Source organism: Amblyomma maculatum, chromosome 6 (genome assembly GCF_055883805.1).
Source record: "Amblyomma maculatum isolate TAMU_Amacu chromosome 6, ASM5588380v1, whole genome shotgun sequence".
NCBI classification, from domain to species: domain Eukaryota; kingdom Metazoa; phylum Arthropoda; class Arachnida; order Ixodida; family Ixodidae; genus Amblyomma; species Amblyomma maculatum.
Window position 1 is genome coordinate 188,691,560 of NC_139349.1, and position 26,695 is coordinate 188,718,254.

General features: G+C 46.4%; 1 protein-coding gene across 1 annotated transcript in view; it reads right to left on the reverse strand.

Annotated features, from left to right (window-relative positions):
* The window catches only part of LOC146187595 (DNA polymerase theta-like), a 163,881-nt gene that overhangs the window by 91,005 nt on the left and 46,181 nt on the right, over positions 1 to 26,695 (reverse strand). Inside the window, exons 7-11 of the mRNA XM_084608233.1 lie at positions 25,098 to 25,236; positions 18,160 to 18,385; positions 9,706 to 9,858; positions 3,504 to 3,716; positions 1,678 to 1,805 (exon numbers count right to left, since the gene is read on the reverse strand). Of these exons, the coding sequence (XP_084464359.1) occupies positions 1,678 to 1,805; positions 3,504 to 3,716; positions 9,706 to 9,858; positions 18,160 to 18,385; positions 25,098 to 25,236 (859 nt within the window). The remainder of the gene's footprint in view (positions 1 to 1,677; positions 1,806 to 3,503; positions 3,717 to 9,705; positions 9,859 to 18,159; positions 18,386 to 25,097; positions 25,237 to 26,695) is intronic.

The following is a 26,695-nucleotide window of genomic DNA, read 5'->3' on the forward strand; positions in this document are numbered from 1 at the left end:
TCCCTACCATTTTTCTTTCCATAACCCTCTGCGTTGTGTTAAACACCCTTGATGCACCCAAATGTAACGAGATTACGACTAACACAAGGTCGGCTTTGCACAAACGACGGCAGAAAAAACAGAAGTGCAGAAATAAAAAGTCAGGAATGAGGCATGCGAAAAGTGCCTTTCCTGTGGTTGTCCACTGGAAGAGAGAGAAGCATGCATAAGAGCTGCAGCGTCACCAAGTGCCACAAGTTTGTGAGACAGCCACTTCTGGCACCTCCCAAGAAGGGCTGTGAAAGTGAAACCATCCAGAAATGCTTCTCCTCAATCTTCGATGCTTCGGGGAACCAGTAATAACTTCCAAAACGGTGTCAAGAAGCTTAATGTGTGCTGGCTTTCATTTGCCCCTGCCCATGCAAAAAAAGGGCCTGCAGACACAAGCCCCTCAGAAAAATGGCCACGTTCAACAATGATTACTGGCGGCAAAGTGGGATATTCTGTTGTGGGCAATCAGCAATGCTTAGCCCGGAAATTTAGTTTCACAAGTAAGGTGAGGGTTGAGACACGCAGGAAAAGCCCTGCAAGGATGAGAACCCCCCAGTATAGGTCCCCACTAAGAGGAAATATGATGCAATTCGAGAACATCTGGTTGGTCAGCCATAGCAATCAATTAAAGAAAAAAAGTAAAAGATCAACGCTTAAGATAAGCAGTTTTTTGTGCCCTTTGGTTAAGACATATTTTATTGTGAAGTTGTAAAGAATGGAAACACTAAGCAACAATACTAAGCATCCTCAGTGCACACTTCCTCGTAGGAAAAGCCTTAAAACAAAGCTTCCCCACATTTTAAGATCATCCTTGCAAAGTAGCTTCTCGTGCACTAGCACGAAGGTGTGAAGAAGCTCTTGCGAAGCAGTGGGGAGGAAGGGCACCAATCTGCTTTCGGTACTACAGCAATCTAACATTGCCCAGTGGTGCCTCTGGCAGATGAAAAAACATGTGTGGTGCAGAGTAGCAGAATGTTAAACCGATGTGGTGCTGGAGCGCAGGTTTTCACAGTGTGGAGATGTGACAAGGGCACCCATTTACATGTTATTTCCAGTATTTGTTGCACTATTCGGAGCATTTCTTACACTATGCACGAGGTGAACTGAAGGCTAAGAGCATGAAATAAGCACAGGTTACAGTACTCAAAAATGACATTGGTCTACTCTTGTTTCACTCGCTCACCTTTCAATTGTGAAAGAGATAGCAAAAGAAAGAAACTAGACCAAACCCACTTTCAACAAGGATGATGTGAGATTTTTTTCATAATCTCACCCTTCAACTAGTTTCATATGTAATGCTTTATTTGCCCCCATCTTGCCTCTGCAAAGCAACATCATTCATTCTTCTCATGCAACAGATATTTCAACGCACCTAGTAACCCTGTACGTCTTTGTAAAGACCCTTGTGATTTAGCAAAGTTCTGATAGGAAGAACAAACTTGCATAATGCATTCAAGTGCGCCTTAAAGAAGCCTAATGTGCTCTTTCTTTTTTTGTCTGCCTGCTCTCTCACATCAATTCCGTCACAAATACTACACGCAAGTGCAGTGAAATGAGGACAGTCATGCAATGAGTGTGTGTGCCCACCCATGCACCACACGTGCTGCAAGTCAACAAATAATGAGGTTTAGAAGTGCCCCCTCTCACCTCCAGCAGTGCCCTGCGCAAACTGGTGCTGCTGCCGGTCAGGCAGGAGGTGATGGGTTGGGCCTCCGCACGGCTTAGCCGCTGGGCCAGTGCCCGGTCAGACTCCCGGCACATCAGGATGCCCTCACCTGCGGAACCCCCCGTGTTCCCTTTACAATGATCGCATCAAGTGCACTACAGAAAGATAGGCAAGTCTGCACGTCTCTCTTACTGGTGGCAGCAAGGAAGGGGGGGAAGGTGCCCACTGGTGCCTTCATTTTTAGTTCCCTATAATGCACAAATGGAAGCAGTGCAAGAAGAGCTGGTTCTTCATCTGCTGTACATGAATATCATGCTTAATAACCAGTTTTTAATTCACACTTGATTCGTATGCAGCTTGTCTGTTGTGCTGTCGGTAGCTTTGTGTAGGTGCACGCAGGAGCCAAGATGCCCAATTGACCCAGGGTCTGGTTTCCAGCCCTCCAGACATGTTCGCTTCCCAAGCAGTGACAGAGAACACTCTTTACTTCATGCCAGTTGGTATCCAGCACTGCCCCAACCTGTCAACCAATGTCTGTGTGTTAAAATACTTGTGGGAAAATAAGCCTTTGACTCAGCTGCCCACTTGGTAGTCATCACTGTAGCCCTCAAAGTACCCGAGACATTGCCTTGCTGCCATATGATTTTCCAACGGCTCCACACAAATTACAATTCATTTTAAAACAAAAACAGCCACTAATGTTTGGGAGGTATGACTGACCACATAATTAAAAGGGTGACAGGAAAAAGTTTTGCCTTTATCATGAACCTTCTAAAGTGCACTACACAATGACAACAAGGACGGCATCCGCACTGACCTTCCCTTTAGTCTTATCTGATTATCCAGCTCTCCTAAAGCAGAATTAGTGCATGAAAGTCATTTTTTTAGGCACTTTTTTCATGAACTTCTGCCCCTCTTTCCATATGGTGAGGCCTCATTCTTTGCTTTGCTTCGCTGTTACCTTTGCAAGCCTACAATGTTGAAGCTCACCTCACAAACACGGTTGCACTACATTTGAGGCAAACACGGCATTTGTGGGTGTGCAATACCACTTGCTGCTTGCAGCTCATGAGATCGTTTCACGGTGCCACAGGGAAGTGTTCGAAACACCCGAACTTTTACACACTGCGCACAACGCACTCTGACCACACCATTTTATGAATTCATATCAACCATGCAAGTGCTAGTGGCAACGCCACAGACAACACAAGAACAGACTGGTGTGAAAGTCAAGCTATTCATTGGGTTAACTTGTGCCCACAGAGAACCCAGTAACTTTGGTGCCAGCAATACCAACAAACGTTCTTGGCACTTGTCCAAAAACAGGAAGCCCATTTGTCCCAACCACGCTTTTACCAGGTTTGTTGTTCAAACTTGAGAAAAAATCTTTAAGATAAAGCATGAAACACAACTACGACAACTTTGAATGATGTAGTAGTGTTTGTGCATTAGTGCAATCTTGTCAGATACTAACTCTAGTCGCCTCTCAGGCCAGAAAAGAAATGACAAAGCCATATGCCAACAGCACTGAACATTAACAAATAAAACACCACGAAGCTCTGAAGCAATATCATTGAAAGTCTATTGTATGTGTATCAGCAACCGCGCCTTCTTTTTTACTGTGCTTCTCCCCCTCTCTTGGGTAGGGTGAAGCAGGCACCACGTTGATGCAGAATTACAACAGAATCCTCTAGTGATACAACTGGCTCCTGCACAGAGATCAACATCCACACACAGAGATTCTAAACTTCAGTAATGCAACCCCCTCCCCCCCCCCCTTATGTGTAAATCAAGACACCTGACGTACCCTGCGTGTCCAGTCCCATGCGCCCTGCACGACCCACCATCTGGTGGTAGGACAGGGAGTCTATAGGGTGGCCCTGGAAGTTGGCTGACCGAATGATCACACGCCGTGCGGGCAAGTTGACCCCCGAGGAAAGTGTCGTCGTGGCTACAAGGGCGCGCACCGCACCTTCCCGGAATGCCCCTTCCAGCAAATCCCGCTCCTCCATGGTCAAACCTGGAATGCAGCCGCGGGTAGGCATGGGACAAAAAAGAATAGGTGACTGGGAGCTGTGCACAAAGTACGCCTTGCAGTGAGACTTCAAGGGGCCATGGAGGACACTCGCCCAGCAATGGAACAGCAAACTTAGTTAGCTCCTGGCAATACACATCTCAAACAAACACAGATAGAAACAAAAGCACAAATGCATATGCACTCACTAATGTGCATCAGGAATTCCACGTGTTGGAACACGTGTTGGAATTCCAACGGTGCATCAGTCGTGAGTGTTTTCTGTTTCAGAAGATTATCCAAGTAAACGCATGCCTGAACCCAAATCTTATCCAACTACCAAATATTTGCAGCTAATCATACTGAAATTCCTTACAGCAAAAGTTTCTTTCTACTGAATGCCACTGTTACTAATTTAACCATTTTTTAAAATGCTGTGCATTCACATGATTTCGTCCTATGCATATTAGGCAGGAAAGGATGGAAGCCAGAATGCAAACAGGGGGGGGGGGGGGGGGGGGGCGGATCCTTAATAAATATTGAAGGCAATTTGGGTTTTTCGAGGTTAAAATAGTCAGAAAACCCTGCTTCAGTAGACTGCACACACCTGAAGATGCAGGGTCAAGAAGGCACACGCAAACATTCAAGTTGCTCTTCCGAGCCAACTGCTGCTCATTGTGAGACATTCAAATGTCAGTCATACGTGTTCAAGGGAACCTCTTTAGATGGAATAGATCTCAAATACTAGGAGAGTAATTACTAAGATTGCATCAATATCTGAATAATTTGAACACTGAAGTAAATAATGTCGCACACACGCACAAAGCTACACAACATCCACTGCACAGCGCACCCAGAATGAAAAAAAGTCATGAAAAAAAAACACATATTTGCATAGCAACGAACATGCTCGAGGCAAGCACTCTATCAGCATTGCCTTTCGTACCTAAAGCATTAAGAGCTAGAAACAGACTTAAGTTGGCAATACTCTCTTTACTCTTTTTGAAAGCTGAAATGATTCCAGCATATGGATATGCCTTGTGTCCACTTCACAGCTGCCTTTCTGTGCATTTAGACACAGGGACAAAGAAGGGCTCAAAAGAGTCCCGGCTGCATTATTGAACTAGGTACTCCATTTTTCCAGCTAAAATAACATATATTTTGCAAAGTTATCTAGAAAACCAGGGATATTTGTACCTAATGCCATGTCGTGAGGGCGACAGTGAGTGTAATAGAAGAGGATGCCACCATTTATAGCGAGCTATCGCGTCAGAGAAAGCAGCGGAGAGCTGTATTCATTCCGAAGCGGGCGGCCAGCGCGGTTCGAAATGACCGCATACACCAGCACATCGCCGTGGCGTAAGCATCGTCACTGCGTACGCACAACAAAATGTGTCTATTAGAGGGTGTGCCTTCACTCAAATTCACGTAGCAATGTGTAGACATGAGCACATTTGCCTCACAGCACTCAAGTGGTTCTGTGCCGAGCAGACAAAGCGAAATTCTAAAGCAGGCATTGGGTTTTGGGGTCAGAGCATGCAAAGAAGTGAAGCTGCATACAAATAGCCACAAGGAAAGAGCAGATTTCCCTATCACAGCGTTTGCCCACTATGGTTTTCTCCACAACGCACCGCTCCAGTGGCCTAAACAAGCCTACTCATGAACGTACGTACCAGGACTCTAATTGGTCGACTGAAGTGATGGACACATGTACCATATTTACTCACGCAATAAACATACTTTTTTTAAGAAAAGTGGATGTAAGTTTGAGGGGAGCGTTCATTCTGCAGGAAAAACTTGACACTTTTCTTTCTGAGAGTGGTCCATCCTTCGACCCATCAGTCATCAACGAAAGCATGCGGTTAGCCACGATCATGACATTAACTTTTAGCATTATTTGCTTCAAAAGGTGTTTGCTGCTACAGTCGAACCCAGGTATTTCGAATTTTGGTTATATCGAGCTCACGAAATATCCCCTTGAAAATCCCATGTAAATGTATAGGAAAGCTACGTCGTATATCGAACTCAATTTCACCGGTCATTCAATATATCGAACTCCACATCACGCATTGGACGGTGCGCCTTCCCCAAAGGCGATCGCATCATTGGCCGTTTGCCGCGTGACATTTTCAAGCCACGCGCGAAAGGAATGAGAGGGCACAGTTCGGCGACGGCTGGTCTAGGGCAGCACAGCGCCCTTTCCCCAGAGGCACGGACACCTGGCTTTTGCGGTGATCGCTGCCGTGCACCAGCACGCGACGTTTGCAAGCCATGCGCGTGAAGGAATGAGAGGGAGCCAATGCAGCAGTGATGTTCAGGAGAGGGGAAAAACGCGATAAACGAAGCGCAAAGATGTGCCCACTCTTCTGCTGAGCTTTATCTCTCCCCTACCTCTCTCTTTCCCAGTCTTCATTCGCAGCAGCACGCACTACTCATGCGCAGACAAGCCAGCTCAGCCCGCGGCAGAAGCTTTCTCCAGTGTGTGTTTTGTGAATGCTCTGTGCGCGGCGGTTGACATGCGATGCGCGTCCATGGCGCGTCCTGCTGCACGTGTGCGGCTGCGGACGCAGAAGCGGCAGTTTTTTTGTTTTTTTTCTTGCGGGAGTCGTTCATTCTTGTTGTCGTGATGAACGTGCGGTGTAGCATATGCTATGACAGCTGCGGGCGTTAAGAAGCTGCAATCTTTTTTTTTTTCTTTTGCTAGAGTCGTCCTTACTTGTGCTGAACGTGCGGCGCAACATAAGCCATGGCGGCTGCGGACATTAAGAGATGGCAGGCTTTTTTTTTTTTTTTTTTGCGAGAGTCGTCCATTCTTACATCTACGAATCAACGAAAGCACGTGGTCAGCTGCAATCACGACATCAACTTTTAGCATTGTTTTCTTCAAACAGCATTTGCAGCTATCACGCTTCCAATTATTTTGTGGCAGTGGACCACGCCCGCCCCAAGCGCGGCGTGATAAATCGAACCAGGCTTATGCAATCAAGCCATCATGGGCGATCTGCCAAGTTCGCTCCCTGTCACCACTGGATCTATCAAAAGATAAACACGGCGTGACGTCATCTCTGCATAGCATCTTGGCGCACTGCGATGAGCTGTGGATGCGACGATCGAAACGGAGAGATGCGCCTCCGAACGCTCTTTTTTTTTTTTTTCCATATTCTCGGGAGACAAAAGTGCAGGGTGAGTTCATTATGCGACTGAGTTGATTACGCGACAAATACCGTATCATTTTTCACGATCCCAAGTGGTGTCTCAAGCCGATTTCTGTATATCGAATTATCAATATATCAAACTATTTCGCGATCCCCTTTGAGTTCGATATTGTCACATACGTCCCGCGGTTTTGTATTAGAGGAAGATGAGGGGTTGCAGGAGAAGCTGAAGAGGAAGAGGAAGCTGGTTTGGTTCGCTCTGGGTGTGCTAACGACCAGCGCATCTAACACTTGCCGTGTAAATAAACCACGTAACAACTGTGATGAAGGTGCTGGGTATCGATCACCACGGAACCTCTCCTACCCCGTCGAAGCAGAAGAATAGCTGGGCTATCCCCTCTACTGATGGAGATGGCGCAAGCAGATGTTCCAACGCAGCCAATGCCTGCAGCTCAACCGGCCACCACACAGCCCTATCGGGAACCCCGGCACTTCTATGGCAAGCCTGGGGAAGACGCGGATGACTGGCTCACCCACTACAATCGGGTGAGCAAATACAACCACTGGGAGCAAATACAACCGCCGTAACAATATATCCGGGTTCGACTGTATTATGCATTCCAATAATTTTGGGGCAGTGGATGGCGCCCACATTTATTGCAGTATGATAAAGTAAATATACTGAAAACCAGGCTTGTGCAACTGGGGAAGCCAAGGCTGCTGACACTCTGCAAGTGCACTCCGACCCCCTTCCCAACCTCCACCACAAAAACTAACGTCAAAATATAAACACACTGTGATGTTATTGCTGCACAGCACCTTGACACAACGTCGCGAAATGAAACGGAGGGACACGCTAATGACTAACGTCTTCGTTAGCCTTTTCTTTTTTTTTTTCAAATTCTCATCGGCAGAATTGAGGGATGGGTTCATTAAGCGAGTAAATATGGTAAATGGTACTTAGGTTCAACTTCTTGAACTGAAATCCAAGCACACAAAGTAGCAAAACAATTGCGGATCATTTTAGCCTTTAGTGTTGTGCAATGATGTTGCATAGTATTGCTTGCCTGTAACAGTGCACCTATAAAACCAAGACATTCCTGCATTTTTCTGGCTTTCCTGCCTCCTTTCAGGCATCAGCTATAGCAAGGAGGATACAAAAATTGCTGGAGTGGAAGTCAATGGGCTGCGGTGAAGCTTGCAGCAGCCATCTTGCGGTGGGCAAGAAGTGGCCTGCCAGCGCTTGGAAGCACTGTTCACTTGCGTTGCCAGTGTGTTTCAAGTGCTTAAAGGATTTTTAAGTTCTCATGCAATGCTTTGGGCTATCACTTGAGCCATATTGGATATCTCCGAATTGATTTTAATCATCTAGCTTTTTAAAGATATTCATGATATCCGAGTACTGGTAATTGCACAATGGTGACTAAATATTAAAATACATGCTATAGCTACAAGTCGTATATCGTTGGATAGCTTATGCCAAGTCCAACAGCACTAGTCTAGCTGCACGTTTCAATTATTTACCGCTAATTGTGCTAATTATTTACTGCTAATTGCATAATTGTGAATAAATATTAAAATACATGCTATAGCTGAAAGTCGTATATCGTTAGATAGCTTATGCTAAGTCCAACAGCACGACTAGCTGCACGTTCTAATTTTCACCGATAATTGTGCTAATTAATTACTTTTAATTGCATAATTGTGAATAATAACATGCTATAGCTACAAGTTGTATATCGTTGGATAGCTTATGCCAAGTCCAACAGCACTAGACTAGCTGCATGTTTTATTTACCGCTAATTGTGCAAATTAATTAGTGCTAATTGCAATGATATTAATTTAGTGGAACTGTACTCAATATAAGCTACACCACGATATATGACTTGAAAGGATAGCATTCAATTCAGGTTTAATCACAATGGACTAATTAGCAGTAATTAATTAAGATGTGCAATTAGTCTAAAGCACTTGTACTCGGCATAAGCTATCCAACGATATGACCTGTAGCCAATGCATGTATTTTAACTTTTATGGACAATTATCTAAGGTAGACCAATTAGCATAATTAATTAGGAATTAAGTCAAGCCAGTGCACTTATACTCGACATATGCTATTTAACGACATATGACTCGATGTGTAAAATCTAAAGTTTATTAGCAGTTAATTCACCTTGTTTAATTAATACTTGCAATTAATTAAGACTTGCTCAGCTGGTAGCCCACAACATTGCATCACAACTTAAAAATCCTTTGGGTACTTGAAACCAAGGAGGTTATATAGAAATTATATAGAAAAGTTGGCTGCGTCAGTGTGACAGTCAGGTTTCTTGCTTACTCCAGTATGTCTTTGAATTGATTTTTGTTCTGACATCTTCCATGACTGATCAATTTCTGTATCTAAAAAGAGAGTGCATTTAAGAAGATGAATAAACGATAATTGCTGAACTCGTTTTGTCCTACTTTACTTTTTTGCTTTGCGGCAGCTGCATACAGCGCATATTGGTGCCAAGATTGGTGCCGATAAAATGAAAAAAAAAACTCCCCACTACTCGGATATCTCAGCTTTAAAAAAACGCAGGTGTTTAAAATCGATCCGGTGATCACCTATACGGCTCGCCTCATAGTCTAGAGTGTTGCATTAGAGCTTTAAAACCCGTTAAACAATTAAAAACCGCTGTTAATGTCGGCGAACAGCGCTGCGAAGCGCTTGGCAGGCTGCTTCTTGCCCCCCGCAAGATGGCTGCCGTCGGCTTCACCCGAACCCATTGGCCGGTATAGGCGTCCTCCGCTCCAGCAGTTTTTATATAACCTCCTTGAGCTATAGGTGCCGATCTCACCTGCGTGGTGGAAGGCCACCTGCACGGACAGGCATGAGGCCAGTGCAGGGTCCATGGCCCCAGGGGTGGACCGAAGGCGCTGCACCAGGCTCTGGCCCACCTCCGCGCTCGTCCTCGCACGAAGCCGCTCCACCAGGTCCCCACAAGGCTCGCCTGAACAGTGGATTACCGCCTTCAAACACACAAGACGACAGTGAACATAGGCCACAACAGGTGCAAGCAATGAGCAAGGGTTGCAGCTTAAGCATGGAGGCCCTGCACAGGCATCCACACATTGGAACATTGTGGGCCATTGTCTCTGGTTGTTGTGCCCAAAACAAGGATCTCAAACAGCCTGTGGCCTACCCAAAGTACACCGATAGGCAAACAGCTACTCACACTGGTGATAGTATACACACAAAGTGGAAGTCAAATCAAATCAAATCTTTATTCCCATCATGTTCTCAACAGATGGAGGACTACAGAAAAAAGGCTGACAATAGATGGCTTGACCACTCCACAGCCCTAGATATATAAGGCGGCATCTGGCCAGCACCGAGGATAAACGAAGGCAATAAACAAATCAAGACACGTGCAGAACAAAAGTGAAACACTCTGGCCAGGTAAAACAAACACCAGGAAACAGGTTTTTCAATCTGCGAACATCTAAGTCCAGCAGTAGAAGAACTAAATGAATCGAAATTAACCAACTGATAATATAGTTTAAAAGCGACGGCAGAGAATAACACAAACACTCCATGCCATAATTCAGACGCGGTATAGTGACATTCCAGTTTTCTCCGCGTCTTGTAGCGTAGCAATGCTGTTTGCTCTCTAAATTCATTACATTACTTCTCCCTTCATATCTATATCTAGCACTCAGATGGTAGCAGTATAGTTTGCAAGCTGTAATAACATGGGCACTGTGAAAATAGTCGATGTTGCGTTATAACTTGAACTGTATACATGGCGCAGATAACGTTTTTCATAACAAATATTTTTTGTATGTTAGAAAATGTAACCGTACCCCAGACAAGTTGGCAGTAATTAACGTTTGAACAGAAAAGAGAATTGCAGGTCATTATATTTTAGTTTTAACGGAAAGCAATATCATCGAGTATGAGAGCAAAATCATGATCAAGGAATCCGCCAGCAGCTCCTTAGAGCTACTAGAGTAAAAGAAACAGCTAAAGACAGAGTAGATAGAAATATGATCAGTTTATCATCAAGTCGAGGGTCTGGCAGAAACTTGTCTGGTCAGAGATGTATGTGAAGGAGCATTAGTTATGAGAAGTTGAGCCTGCTCTCTATTATGAGAAGGTGAGCCTGCTCACTATTATGAGAAGGTGAGCCTGCTCTCTATTAAGGTATGTTGCCACCTTTTCAGAAATCTTTTCAGATTTTAATCTTAAACTCATTCCTTTGAATAAAAAACAATGATCGCGATCACCATTGCTCAATATTATCAACCTTTAAAATACATCACCACAAACAAATTTGAAAGTATTTTGCGTATTTGAGCACAAATATATATGCTTATTTTAATGACTGAAATGCAGGTTTTCACAAAATGTCAGTTTCGGTTTCAGAGAGGCAATTGTAAAAAGCGTCATAACTTTTCAACAGAACCAGGCAAAGACATAATTTTTACAGCAGTGTAATTCTCAATATCTATAGATTCGTAAAATATAAAAAAATAAAATTTGCTATTTTTGCAACAAACCGCTTTCCAGGGTGGCAACATACCTTAAGTACGAAGGTTCATGCAGGACAAAGGAAACAAGCAGCCCGCCATGCTCATACGCTTTTTTTAAAGAGGTGTGTATTGCCTCGGGCACAAAGAGAAGCGGTGGATGAAAGACCAGGAAGGTTAAGAGAGATATACTTTTATTCAGAGCAGGCATAAAATATTTGCCCCAGGTGGCCAGCCTTAGTCCAGGAAGCTGTGGACCAGAGCCATGTCCCTAGTCCGGTCAACGAGACTATGGTGGTCATCCAGGCTGGGGCTTGGCAGCTGGATCTCCTACTGCTCTTCCGTTAGGTCTCTGGTGATTATGGTACCATGTGGTCCCTTGCATCCCCAAACTATATTGTCACGTCTCGGTAGAACACCAAGGAGAACCTAGCGATAGATGGTTTGAATGGTCGACCAGAACAAGTCTTGCGTTCAAGCTTCTTTCACTTCCAGGCTCGCGCTTGTCGTCTCAGATGTCATCTTTTGCGTCGTCTTCTATATGCGTCATTTGCCCCCCTCCTCAGGAAGCATCGTCTCGATGAGGTCAGTCCGAGTTGTACGGCTTCATACGCACAACGTGGACGACGTCTGCTTGTTGCTGGCGTCGCTTTGATGTCGACACCTTGTCTGGCACCACCTCATAAGTGACGTCGGTTAAACGTCGCTGGACAACATAGGGCCCGAAGTATCGCCGCAATAATTTTTCGGAGAGTCCACGGCGGCGAATAGGAGTCCAGACCCACACTTTGTCGCCAGGTTCGTACATGACATGTCGGTGTCTCTGATTGTAGCGTCGTGCATCATGCTCTTGCTGATTTTTGATTCGCACACGCGCTAGTTGTCGAGCTTCCTCTGCACGTTGAGCGAATTCCTCGGCGTCCTGATCGAGATCATCGGTGTCAGCATTTGGGAGCAACATTGCATCCAGCATAGTTGTTACTGGTCGCCCGTGAAGGAGGCTGAATGGTGTCATATGAGTGGTGTCTTGGCGTGCCGTATTGTAGGCGAACGTGACGTAGGGAAGAATTTCGTCCCAATTCTTGTGGTTCACGTCGACGTACATGCAAAGCATGTCTGCGATGGTCTTATTGAGAATTTCCGTCAACCCATTGGTTTGGGGGTGATAGGCTGTAGTTTTACGATGACTGGTGCCACTGAGGCGGAGAACGGTCTCCAAAAGTTCGGCCGTAAATGCAGTTCCTCGGTCTGTTATAATGAGTGCCGGGGCGCCATGCCTCAGGACAATGTTCTCAATGAAGAACCGAGCTGCTTCAGCGGCGGTACCCCTTGGCAGAGCCTTGGTCTCCGCGTAGCGGGTTAGATAATCTGTGGCGACAATTATCCATTTATTCCCGGCTGTGGACGTCGGAAATGGTCCCAGGAGGTCCATGCCGATTTGTTTAAAAGGTGTCTTTGGCACTTGACGAGGGTGGAGTAGGCCAGCTGGTTTTACAGGAGGTGATTTACGGCGCTGGCAGTCTATGCAAGTACGTACATAGTGTTTCACTGTCGCCGGCAGTTTTGGCCAGTAGTATCCATGCTGCACTCTAGCCAAAGTGCGGGTGTAGCCTAGGTGACCGGCGGTTGGCTCGTCGTGACACGCTTGCAAAACTTCACTGCGGAGAGCTGATGGGACGACGAGTAAATGACTATTTCCCCCTGGGCGGAAGTTCTTCTTGTAAAGTACGTTGTTGCGAATAAAGAACGAAGGCATTACTCGGGCGAAAGCCTTGGGCACAACCGTAGTTCGCTTTTCCAAGAAATCAATAAGAGGGAGCAATTGCTGGTCCTCTCGCTGCTGTTGGGAAAGCGTTGCGTCATCTATGACACCTAAAAACGCAGTGCCTTCATCGGTCATAGTGGAAGGTTCGACCGGCGCTCGGGAAAGGCAATCAGCATCCGTGTGCTTCCTTCCAGATTTGTAAATAATGGCCATGTCAAATTCTTGTAATCGAAGGCTCCAACGCGCGAGTCTCCCTGAAGGGTCCTTTAGGTTCGTCAGCCAACAGAGAGAGTGATGGTCGCTAACGACTTCAAAGGGGCGAGCGTACAAATAAGGGCGGAACTTCATAACCGCCCATACCACTGCAAGGCATTCTTTTTCGGTTGTCGAGTAGTTCGCTTCCGCTTTAGATAGGGTCCTGCTGGCGTAAGCAATTACTTTTTCCACACCATCCTGGCGCTGCACCAGCACAGCACCTAAGCCCACGTTGCTGGCATCCGTATGAAGCAGTGTAGGGGCGTCGTCATCAAAGTGTGCCAGAACAGGTGGTGTCTGTAAATGCCTCCGCAGCTCATTAAAAGCTTGTTGCTGTTCTTCACCCCAGCTAAAGACAGCGTTGTAACGCGTCAACGAAGTTAATGACCAGGCAATTCGTGAGAAGCCAGCAATAAACCGACGGTAATAGGCGCAAAGACCCAGGAAGCGCCGTAATGTCTTTTTGTCCGTAGGTGTTGGGAACTTGGCGACTGCGGATAGCTTTTCAGGATCAGGCCGCACACCTTCTTGGCTAACGACGTGGCCTAAGAACTGCAGCTCCTCGTAACCGAAGTGGCACTTCTCGGGCTTTAGGGTGAGGCCTGCAGATCGTATGGCCTGAAACACAGCTAGCAAACGGCGTAGATGCTCTTCAAATGTGGCCGAAAACACAATCACGTCGTCAAGATACACCAGGCATGTTTGCCACTTAAGTCCCGAGAGCACAGTGTCCATCAGCCTCTGAAATGTTGCTGGTGCAGAGCACAAACCGAACGGAAGCACCTTGAACTCATACAATCCGTCGGGAGTGACGAATGCTGTCTTCTCCCGATCCCTCTCATCTACTTCTATCTGCCAATATCCACTTTTCAAGTCCATTGATGAGAAGTAACGTGCATTTCGTAGGCGATCAAGGGAATCGTCGATGCGAGGAAGAGGGTACACGTCTTTTTTAGTCACTTGGTTGAGCTTGCGGTAGTCTATGCAAAATCGTAAGCTGCCGTCCTTCTTTTTAACAAGCACCACAGGGGAAGCCCAGGGGCTCTGTGACGGCTGGATAACGTCGTCTCTAAGCATTTCGGCCACCTGGCGCTGAATGGCTTCGCATTCTTTCGGAGCCACACGGTAAGGATTTTGTCGAATTGGGCGAATCGAGTCATCCGTAATGATTCGATGTTTTGTCAAGGGCGTTTGGCCGACCCGTGATTCGGAAGCAAAGCAGTCTCGAAATTGATCTATGAGATTCAAAAGGCGGTCCCGTTCTGAAGAAGACAAATTTGGACTCACATCGACGATGGTTACGGGCGTCTTGCTCATTGGCTCTTCCTGTTGCAGTGAGAAGCAGTGCTGCGCATTTAGGATGCTGTCGAAAAAGGCCACAGTTGTGCCTTTCGGAATTTGCTGACGCTCGTCGCTGAAGTTTGTCAGCAGCACTTCGGTCTGTCCATCGGTCAAGTTGACTAGCCCCCGAGCTATAGAAACACCTCGGCTTAGTACCAGGGTGACTGCCCTTTCGGCGATTCCATCGCCGGTATGCGCCACGTCGCACTTCACTTGAACAAGAGAGCATGATCGCGGAGGTAATGTCACCGTCTCCTTGGCGACGCGTAAGGGCATCAGTGGTACTTCCGCATAACCAAGGTCTCCATGATTCTTGGTGAAGGCAACGACGCTATCTCGAATGCTGATTACAGCCCCATGAAGGCGCAGAAAGTCCATGCCCAAGATGAGGTCTTTGCAACAGTCAGGGAGAATAACGAAACTGCCGACAAACACCGCGTTTCCTATTGCTATCCGGGCAGTACACTTCCCTGTCGGTGCCAGTAGCTGACCCCCAGCACTTCTAATTACTGGCCCAGTCCATTCGGTTCTTACTTTACGCAGCGTGTCAGCCAGTTTCTGGCTAATAATTGAAAAATCCGCTCCGGTATCCACTAGAGCATGTACCTCCAGCCCGTCAATAGAAACGGCGAGGTCAGCACTAACAATTTCATCCAGGTTGTTCGTCTTTTTCGGCATCTGCGGCGGAAGTGCAGCAAGGTCGGCGCTGTCAGCTTCGTCGTCAGGGCTGCTCATCTGGTGCGGCATTTTCGGCGGTAATGTAGGCGGCATTTTCGGCGGTAGTGCGGCGATGTCAATGTTAATGTTAACAGCGGCGTCAGAAGCACAGGTTGTCGGCGGTTGCGGCGGTGGTGAGGGGTTTGGCATTTTTCGACTGGTTGCAACCTCCCCTCGCGAGGTTGCGGCTGTTAGTTTCCCCGGTGAGGGCTCGGGGACCGCTGTCCGCTAACGTCAGCAATGCTACGGCGCATTGGCGAAGGATAACGCTGTGGTAATGGGGAGCAGCGGCGGCGGAAGCCCCGGGACTTGTTTTCCCTGCTGACCGGAGGATCGTCCTCGATTTGGGCAGTGTCGGCATTGAAGTGTTGGCGAGCAGAAGCAGGCGGAAAGGCTTGCCCCTCTTCGCGGTAGCGGCAGTACCGATACACGTGGCCAGGTTGTCCGCAGTAGAAACAGAGTGGCCGGTTATCATAACTGCGCCACCTGTCAGTTCGGCGTGGTTGAAAGCGCCTGGAAGGCGCCCACTGAGGTCCATGGAAGAGTCGCGTCTCCTGACGGCTCGATGAGCTCGGTGGGGCGTAGTCTGGAGGCGGGCGACGAAGGACTGCGGCATAGCTCTCATGTTGCTGCTCCTGGTAAGGTGCAGGGACGTCGGCCGTGAAGCTGACTGGTTGTGGAGCGTGGTATGGCTCCGAAATAGCTGCCGCGTTGTCGACGGGGTGAGACTGGTTACATGGTGCAGACGGTGATAAGGCATACCGAATTTTATTCCTGACGGTTTCCATAAGGGCCTGTGATGACTGAGCCTTCGTAGCCGTAATTCGCTGGAGCTCCTCAAGGACAATTTCTCTAATGAGGTCTCGAAGAGCGGTCCTATCGGTTGCATTCAGCGCCGCCGCAGTCGTCGAAGCACAGTTAACGGGTCGGTTGTACTGGCGGCACCGGTCTTGTAGGGCTCGCTCTATAGCAGTAGCGTCCTTAACGAACTCTCTCACCGTTTTAGGTGGGTTGCGTACCAAGCCGGCAAACACCTGTTCTTTTACACCATGCATGAGATGCCGTAGCTTCCTTGGCTCACTCATATCAGGGTCGGCACGGCGAAAAAGGCGAGCCATGTCTTCCGCAAACATAGCCACGCTCTCATCTGGCTTCTGGATGCGCACTTCAAGCAGGCGCAACGCATTGTCCCGTCGGTCAGTTCTCGCGAAAGTGTCGACCAGCTGGCAGCGGAAGTCATCCCATGTGGATAAGCTGGCCTCGTGGTTTTCAAACCACGTTCTAGCATTATCCTGAAGGGCAAAATAAACATTACAAAGCTTCTGGTCTGCGCTCCACTGGTTTATCTTGGCCACTCGCTCAAACTGGTCGAGCCAGTCCTCCACATCTTCAAACGCTTCCCCGCGAAAGCACTCTGGCACCTTGGTGTTCTGTAGAGTCACCGGCGTAGGGTTGGTATGTGCCATGGCTTGGGAGGTCTGAGGAACTTGGGCGTTTGAGGAGTCGTTCGGTAGGTGACTGTACTCCGGCGCTAGGCCTAGAAGGCGGCGGCTAGCACGATGGACAGGCGTGTCGACGTTTGGGATCCGCTGTGGACTGCCGGAAGGAGTCCTATGCATACCCAGCACCTCCACCAGTGTCACGTCTCGGTAGAACACCAAGGAGAACCTAGCGATAGATGGTTTGAATGGTCGACCAGAACAAGTCTTGCGTTCAAGCTTCTTTCACTTCCAGGCTCGCGCTTGTCGTCTCAGATGTCATCTTTTGCGTCGTCTTCTATATGCGTCAATATGTTGTAGGGTGTTTGGCATCTTAAAGAGTGCGCATTCATATTTGTAGGTGCTGGACAATATCCTGTAGAGTAAGGTGGAGTCTTTTTCTCCGCTTAGTTTCAGATGAAGTGGGAAATATTTCTTCTGTCAAGTCTGTAATGCAGGAGGATGTACACCCTGGGTTCCCAAAAACTCTCTGGCAGCAATGCCCAGTTAGCATACCCTCGTGTTGCGGCATTGGCGGCCTCGTCTCCTTCCAGGTGGGTATGTCCCGAACTCCATATGATGTAGGTGCCTGGGAGATGGTGAGCTGTGGTGTGATGAAGGATCTGAAGTGCTGTGCTGAAAAACTCTCCTTTTTTGATAATTTCTGTATTCAGACCGGGAATAAACGTGAATGATGGCCTGTGCTCGACTTGTAGAGAGGGCTAAACAAATGAAAAAAAGAAAGTTGCCTAATCTAACGAAGTATATAAGTGAGCAGTGATGCAATGCCCGCATCCAAGCAACATAAATTGAAGAAATGTTAATGGGAGACGTGCAGCAGCCAGGTGACAAATTTTGAGCACCTTCCGTGCTGAATAAATCGATAGCAGGTAATCGATGCATCAGGAACATTGTAGGGAAGGCCTCATACTAATTTCAGCCAATTAAAGATTTTCTAACATAAGGAATTACACTTCGCTACACAGCACATTGGAGGTTTTACATTTCACCTCCATCAAAATGCAGCTGCCACAGCCAGAGATCAATACCCCAACTTTGCACTTGGCAGCCCACGATGGCTTGGCCAAGGCCTCTAAGCCATCATGGTTGGTAAGTGTAGACCTCTAATCCAGGAAAGTTAAGCCTAAAGGGCACTAAAACATCATGGCCGTAAGTGTATGTCTTTTGCCTCGGAAGGTTAAGCCTAAAGAAGAGAGCCTACTCACCGGAGCCACTGGCAGCAGCTGTGACCAGCTGGTGCACACAGCGTGCCAGCGAGGCAGCCAGTGCCTCGCACCATCGGCGCGTGGGACAGAAGACAAGCAGGGCGTGTCCTTCGGCCCAGCTCTCGAGGCAGAGCGCCAGGAGACCCTCGGGGTCATCAGCACCACTAGTGGCTGGAAGTTGACGCACAGGACGCAGGTTGGGCCCCTCACAGAGCGCCCGGCCTAACTGTACAAGTGCGCACACCACATACAACCATAAGTATATCCATACCTGCCAGCCTGGCCAAATCAAGAATTGAGGTTTTAACCACACCAGAGAAAAATAATGTTGGGAGGTGGCTTCATTCAATATCCAAAAGAAGGGGGGGGGGACAGCATCCATTTTTTATGTACAGTCCAAGCAGTCTTCTTGCAAAAATTTCAAAGTCAATACTAGTGCCCTGAAGACAGCTATAGTAGGATACAACCTGAAAAGCAGCAGCTGATTACCATGGGCCACTCGGCATCTTGAATCACTCCGCCAACCAATCTAAACAAAACCAGCTTTATGAAGTCAGACTATATCAAACAATACCGAGCCATCAACACTATAAAACATAAACTGGAGGGCAGTTGGTCTGACATCTTCAAGTGGTGCAGCGCAACGGCCAAAAGAATGGGACAGACACAGCGCTGAACCTTTCTACATTCTTTAAACAGAGAAGAACCCGCCGCTTCATCTGCTTTCTGTTTGAAGCCATTCCTTGAAAGTACAGCAAAGCCCCTTTCCTTATAGGGACTGGGCACCCATTGTATGGCGCCACCGTCGCCTCGGTGGAACAGCGCCGCCCGCGGCAGAGTGCCGAAACAGCGGAATGGCGAGGCAGCTGAGCGGCGCAGTCGTTTCCGTTCTGCGAGACGTTTTTGAGCCTGTCCCTACCCGTCGTTTTGCGGTGTGGCTTTGAGAGCTTTGAGCTGCTTTGAGTAATCGCAAGGAGTATTTTTTGACGGGGAAATCATGAAAAAGAAAAGGGCCGTTCTCAGCAGGGCGTGCGTGTTCTTTTGTTCTTTTTTTTCTGAAACCGCCCGGCGCATGGTATTTCTGTTATATACTCGAAAATGCCGCGCACGTGATTTCACCATCTGCAAGGAACACCGTCGTTAGGCACTTGTTAAGGCGACTTCGAAGACGGGAATTGCGCCTGCACTGCGCGTCTATCTTATATTACGTCTAGTCAAAATCTGCCTGAAGATCGAATACCGCCGAGCCGTGTAGCCGTGGCGCCGTAATGGTGGTAGTTGTAATGGTCAGCGTTCATGTAAAATGAAAAAGATGCTGCACCTGTCTTTTTTGGTAATAGCTAGGCTCAAATGATTCAGAGTAGAATAATAGCAAATGACATTCCAGTTTCAACCTTGCAACGAGAGCTGTAAAAGGAGAAAAATAAACAAGCAAGACAAAAGTAGGATCCTATTTATGGTTGAAATAGCAAATACACATATACTTCGACTTCCTGCACAATTAGGCTACAATAGCTCACTGAACCCGGCCTTGAGACCATCAAACTTAATCATAATATAAGCCAAATGAGTAATACCACCTCAGCATCATTTTTACATATAGGGCAATGCTCTTGTTGAACACGTCGGAGCTGCTACATATAATTGACTTAGAAAATATTATACTATACATGCCTTTTTCTCGACATGCTGCGGAGGTTGTGAAAAGAAAAATTAAATTAAATTTCTTGCTAGCGTTCTCTCAGCGCAGGAAGTTCAATGCGATTGACCGCACCTGCCTTGAACATCTGAAGGCAATAGTCCAATACTGTCAAACAGTAAAATACAGTCAAACCAAAAAAAACACAGTGTGATGTGTTGTAAAATAAGCCACCGACAACTAAGAGAGCGTTCTATTGTTAAATGAATCCCTCTGATGGCTCGTTCGCTAAGGTGGTCTACTTTCTCAGCGTACCACGAACTTGCGGGGCCGATACCTAGCTGACCTCGATACCTGATGAGTGTGAGGGGACAAGACCATGTATGTAGTTTTCTATTTGCACGTAAAGGAATCCGGATAACTGAAAGCCATTCCTTTTACAAATTTGTCACTGCAGCTTGCCGGACTGCTGCTAAACCTGTTTACATTGGCCATAGAAGCAATTTCTGAGAGAGGTAAAACGGTCTTGTCATACTATGCCACAATCAGGAAATCTCACGATCACTAAAACGCCGATGAGAAACACGTGTATTTAGGCGGGCCAGGAAATGGACACTGCTGAGAAAATACGTAAAGCCTTGTCAGGTGCAACGTGAATGCAAAAAAAAAAAAAAAAAAAACTGCTACACGGCCTTCCAAATTAAAACAAAAATGCTACGTTTATGCTCGTTTCCACAAATGAAATTGTATTTTTTTTTCTTGCTCGACTGTTATATGAAGCCGATAGCAGATTTTGTGACCATGCGGTATTGATTGAGCTTAGAAATGAGTGATTTTATTAGGTGAAATGAACATGCCACAAACAAATGTTAACAAATTCTAAGAGTATCAACGCAGAGCTCTCAGCGCATTTTCATTGGTTGACAAACGAAAAGAGAAAAAATGACAAGATCACGGTAATAGGAATTGTTCATGTCTCCTATCTGCTCTTTCTGTTAAGAGAAAAAATTAAATTATCTTTGACTATGTCAGCGAAAGTATCCGCACAAACATTGTCTCTGCCCATCACTGAAGATCGTAACGCAGCCCGAACGACGATGGTGGAGCTGCCTTTTCTTTTAACGTGCTGGGGTTTTCTTGTACACAGGCGGGGAAATGCTAGCGTTGTAACTTACGCTGTTGGGTTACTTCGATTTCCAATTGTCAATAAAGTGACTACAGATGAAGGAGTGCGTCTTCGGCTCCGAGACTCTCGTGCCGTCCCTCCTGGGGAGCAGAAGGCACAGAGCATCCGGTAGCAAGCGGAATTTTAAAAATTCGGCACTTTCCATGACCACACAGTAACCAAATACGTAGATTCGTGCCTTTGCCTTTCAAAGAACTATGCTTAGGTCACCCGCCACTCATGCTTCTGTGGAAACCCGCAGAAATGAATCGACTTAAAAACGTCCAACGAGTTTGCGTAGCTGCCAGTGGAGCCAACAATGCACCACGTTTCGCCAGCCTCGTTCGGCCAGACTTCATTTCACTGAACATATTCTCACAACTAGCCCAACTTTCTGTTCTCTTCAGGATATATCCACGCACAATGTCATCTAAACCTTAGGATTTCCAATTTCCACACAAACCAACGACAAACAGCACCTTCCAATGCGCTGGCAATGCGCCGGCCGGGGCCGGCGCATTCCAGCGATTGAGCGATGCGCCGAGAGGCGACGCCACCCAATCAGCTGTCCGGTCCCTATAGTATGCAGTTAAGAGAACCAGAGAGTTATCCCGCAAGTAACAGATAGACCTCTCAATTGGCAAGCTTTTCTCACGTGGTCTCAGGCGCTGCAAGACGTCCACTCCATCGGAAAATTATCTGCTGGCTTCAGCCTTGGCTCATCGGGAAACACGCCTTACCATGGCCAGCAGTTCAGGAGGCCGCAACTTCGGCTCAGTAGCAAACTTTGGGCCTAGTTGTAGAACCCTTTGAACATCCTGCGGCAAGGTAACACCTTCTTTGTGTACTTGGAGCAGCGTCTCTTCCAGTTTTCTTGGGACGAGCCTTCGAAGTAGAGGAAGCTGTTGCTGTCATAAGATTTCTATGTTGCTGCTGATGATGCGGCTTATCACGGCCACTGCTGCTTCCAAGCGCCTGGCCCGTAGAATGATGGTTTAGTTAACCATTCTAAATCAATAATTAAGATATAGGGAGAAAAATGAGCATAATAGCTACTGCTACCACCCCGTTTCAAAGGGGACGCTCCTATATTCCATCCATCCAGATATTCAATATTCGAAGGCATTTTTCTGCCATATTCGTAATTAATTAGTATTAAAAATTTGGAGTATTTGCACAGGCCTAATTACTAATTATAACCTTGTGCAAGACATTTACCCATAATGAACCAGGTAGACCAATGTTTTGAGTACCATTTTAAAGGAGGAAAAAACGTCATGTGATCAAATATCTGTATCCGGCTACCACTCTTACCACAAACTGATTATCTGGCTCTCTCTGGGTATGTTTGCAGCCCAGCAGAATACAAATTCATCACTGAGAAAAATCTGTTTCAAGAAGCTTCCCACCAGTCAATTCAAACTTGAGACATCTACGCCAAAATGGGCAAGGCTAACACTGCACTGAAGTGAATGGCGGAGTAGTGCAACGCCCGCATTTTACTTGCTGTATCGCCCACCTATAGCGGCATAGGTACTCTGTTTTTAGGTCTCTTACACCTTATAACAGCTAGCTCCACTTTCAATGAGAGTGATGATGAAGAGAATGTGGTTCGAGTGAGGATCTTTTTAATAACAGGGCACTACTTCCGGTCCGTTGAAGTCCAAATTAGTGCGGTCTTACTATACTCATTGTGTTAGTTTTGTTTCGAGTCACACATCAGTTCATGGGCTTCCTTTTAATACCAATTTTCTATGACTATAACACAGGAGGCACATTGTTTCTGTTTGTGTTATAAATTGTTTTTGCATAGTACTGAGGCAGTCCAGTCTTGATTATTTCAGTTACAAAGACTAGCTTAAAAAAAGAGGTAAGAGCAACAATATTTGCCGATTTATCTTTTCCTGGCCTTCCTTTTTTCTCCCCCATAAAATAAATTAATCATCATCATCCTCAGCCTGACTATACCCACTGCAGTGCGAAGGCCTCTCCCATATTTCTCCACTTAACCCGGTTCTGTGCTAGCTGCATCCACTTGACCACTGCGAACGTCTTAACCTCATCCGCCCACCTAACTTTCTGCCACCCACTGCTACGCTTTACTTCCCTTGGAATCCAGCTTGTTACCCTAAGTGACCATTGGTTATCCTCTCTTCGCACTACATGTCCTGCCCATGCCCATTTCTTCTTCTTCTTGATTTACACTAGAATGTCAGTCACCTGAATTATTTCTCTGACCCACTGTGCAAGTTTCCTATCTCATAACGTTATCCCTACTATTTTTCTTTCCATAGCCCTCTGCGTTGTCCTCAACTAAAGTAGAACCCTATTTGTTAGCCTCCATGTTTCAGCCCCATAGGTAAGTACAGGTAAGATGCTACTGTTGTATACTTTCCTCTTGAGCAATACCGGTGAGCTGCTGGTCATAGTCATAAATTTAACAATAAATCCATTATTAAAAGGCATTTTTTTTATGCTTGTATTTATCCATACTTGAATATTTTGGCACTCATGCACCCCGTACCTCCGGCCATTGTGCCAAAACTGCCAGTAATAAAAACCTGAATATCGCAAAAAACCTTGCGCTTCTATCAATTTTGTTACACCAATGTCTAACTGCTCTAGCCTGTGCCAGTGTCCTTTCCTTCCATAATCCATGGAGCTCCAGTCATGTAGCAAAACAAAAAAGCAAAAATAATACTAATAAATTTGTGTGCGAATCACTTCCACAAATACTAATTCACACTGCAAAATTTTACAAGGCTCGCTTGCAACGCCAACTGCCTTTTTTTATAAGCAGAAGGTAGTACAAAAGCAAATTTCAGGTTTTCTCGGTATCCCCTGGAGCACATGCCCCCCCATGCCAAGATACCAAACTACTACAAGACTGTTGGCCGTTCAGTTTGCCATTAAGTCATGTGGACAAGTACTAGAAGGCATGGAAGTTGCACCACTTTATTGCCTACAATGACCAGTTGTGTCATTACAGACTCTAAGCACTTAAGTCAATTGCCATAGTGTCCTCATGTGGCTGCTGCTTTAAGCTGCATATGCACCACAATGATATCCCACAGGAAGCAAGCCCAGCCGCTTGAGATTTTTGAGTACCAAACATCTGGGCCAAATTGGATATCAAGTGTGCCGCCATTAATTTCCCTAAAACTGTTCCCATGTCCATTACCACAAAGATGATCAATGGTCGTGTTATTAACAAAACTACTTAAGTGAAACATTTGGGTTTGGTGATTACCAGCAAAATAAACTGAGAAGCGGATATTCAGAGTGTATGCACAAAAGCTTAGAAAAAGGTACGTTTTTTGCGCAGAAAACTAAAATATATGACCCCTTTATCGTTAAGTTTGAGGCTTATCGTGCCTTAGTTTTCCCAGTCCTCTCCTCAAGTATGCAGCCAATCGTGTGGGACCCATGCTAGGCAAAAGATGCTGCTGTGCTGGAGCGGATACAGTGACCAATAGCCTGGTTTATCTTAACATTAACCAATGTGCTGAAGCGGCTTGATATGAAACCGCTCCAAGCGTGACGAGCTATAGCAAAGCTAAAATTTCTTTATTTACTCTATCATGAGAAAATAAGTTTACCAAAAGAAAAATATCTGCTTCTCCAAGCAAGACGACCGTCAGGCCTCAACCATTCTAAAGCCATGCGCCCATTTCTTGCAAGAACTAAACTCTCAAAAATCCTTTTTTGGGCACAACATTCAGCAACAGAACTGTCTGCCAACACCTTTTGTTGAATGTGCTGACATTATGTTCGAGTGCTCTCTAAAGATGCTCTTTCTGTAACCTCTCCTGCTTAGGTAGCAATGCTGCCTGCAATATTGTGAAATAAAAAAAAACACACAAAACAAGCATTCCTGAAACATTACGTGCTTCCGCAAATATTTAGAGATTTCTGCCAAATCAGATACTGACTGCTGTACCATCTGACCAATTCCTTTAAGCATCCTCAACAGTTCAATGCCACAGCCAGAGAACCACCGGTGACGATGAGGATAACAACTGTACACTGTGCGTGCACATTTTAACACCACAAACATGCTTTGTCACTCTGGCTGCCCTATTCAGCCTTGCACCATTGCCATCTCACTGTCACAGAGAAAGGTGGTGCGCACACCTTGAAGAGCTGGCGCAGGGGCACGGGCCGGAAGTCTGTCTGGTAGAGGTCGGCATCCAGCCAGAGTGCCAGGGCGGCCAGGTTGGCCAGGGTGGCACTCATGGCCACCACCTGGACACCTCGGGGACCCACCAGACCCCTGCACAACACAACTCTCGCGTTGGAACAGGAGGGGGCAAAGTCAGGCCCGTAGCCACTCCTACAGTCATTTCATAGCCATAGCCCACAGTCATGAGATACATGGCTATTGCGCAGATGAAAACCATTCTAAAACTACAGTACCTCCGCTCTCCAGACAAAACTGCACAAACCCTTTCAGGCCACGTGTTGCCGTTTGCCAAGCTTCATTTAGCCTGCAATTACCATATTTACTTGCATAATGAACCCATTTGCATAATGAAACCACTCCACACTCTTTGCTGTGGGGAAAAAAAACAAAGAAACGTTAGTCATTAGTGCATCCCCTTGTTTCATGCCATCACTGTCAGTGAATTTCTTAGCAGTGTGCCAAGATGTGCAGTGATAACATCATGGTGTGTTTATTTCATGACATTAATTCTAGCGGTGGGGCGGTGGGGGGGGGGGGGGTGCAAATTTTGCAGAGTGCCAGTAGCCTTGATGGGAGTGCCGTTCAGATTGTCTGGTTGCACGAGAGCCAGGCGTTCAGTAAGCTGGCTTTATGACAGCACAACTGGGGCAAGCATCGTCCACTGCCACAAAATTATTGGAACATGTGATAGCAGGAAATGCCTCTTGCAGTGAATGATACTAAAAGCCGGCATCATGATTGCAGCTGACTGCGTGCTTTTGCTGATGACTAATAGGTGAGAAAAACAATCTCACAGAAAAAAAAAATCTAGTTTTTCCCACATAATAAACTCTCCCTCCAAACTGATGGCAATTTTTTTTTTTTTTTAAAGGAAAAAAGGGTTTCATTATGCCAGTAAATATGGTATGCATTTCTCAAATGAGTCAAAAATCCTTATTTGTATCATCCCCAACACAGCACTGCAGCTGAGAAAAATGCAAGTATAGCATAATAGATAAATCAAACAGTAATAAAAAGAATAAGAGAATTTGGCATCCTTAGGCCAAATGCAACTTAGGTGGGCTAACAGTTTAGCTTTCACTTTTGTTTCAGGCCACACACACTCATCCAGATACAATTGCAATCTACCACACTGTGTGAAAGACAACTCAACATAGATATGAAGCACCCCTTTAGCAAAGCCATCTAAACGTGCTTGCGCAGCCTAGCAGAAGTGTGTATAACTCGGGATTGAAGCGTCCCAGAGGGTTCAATCCCCACAACACAGAGCTGGCCAATCTGAAGGGACGAAGCCAGTTTTAGACAAGCGGCAGGTAGTATGGATGCTGTGTCAGTGCATGTTCCCAGTCTGATGCTTGGGACTTCATGCATCAAAATATAAAGTTTTTTGACACGATAGCGTCAAAGGTCCCCTTACGCCGAAAATCTGGCATCGGCATTCAGAGCAAGTAATTATGAGCACGGTGCTGGCAGGTTGTAATTGGGAGCTGACAGAACCGAGCACTGATTCTTTGATGGTTTGTGCAACTTAACGAGCCCAAATGACAAG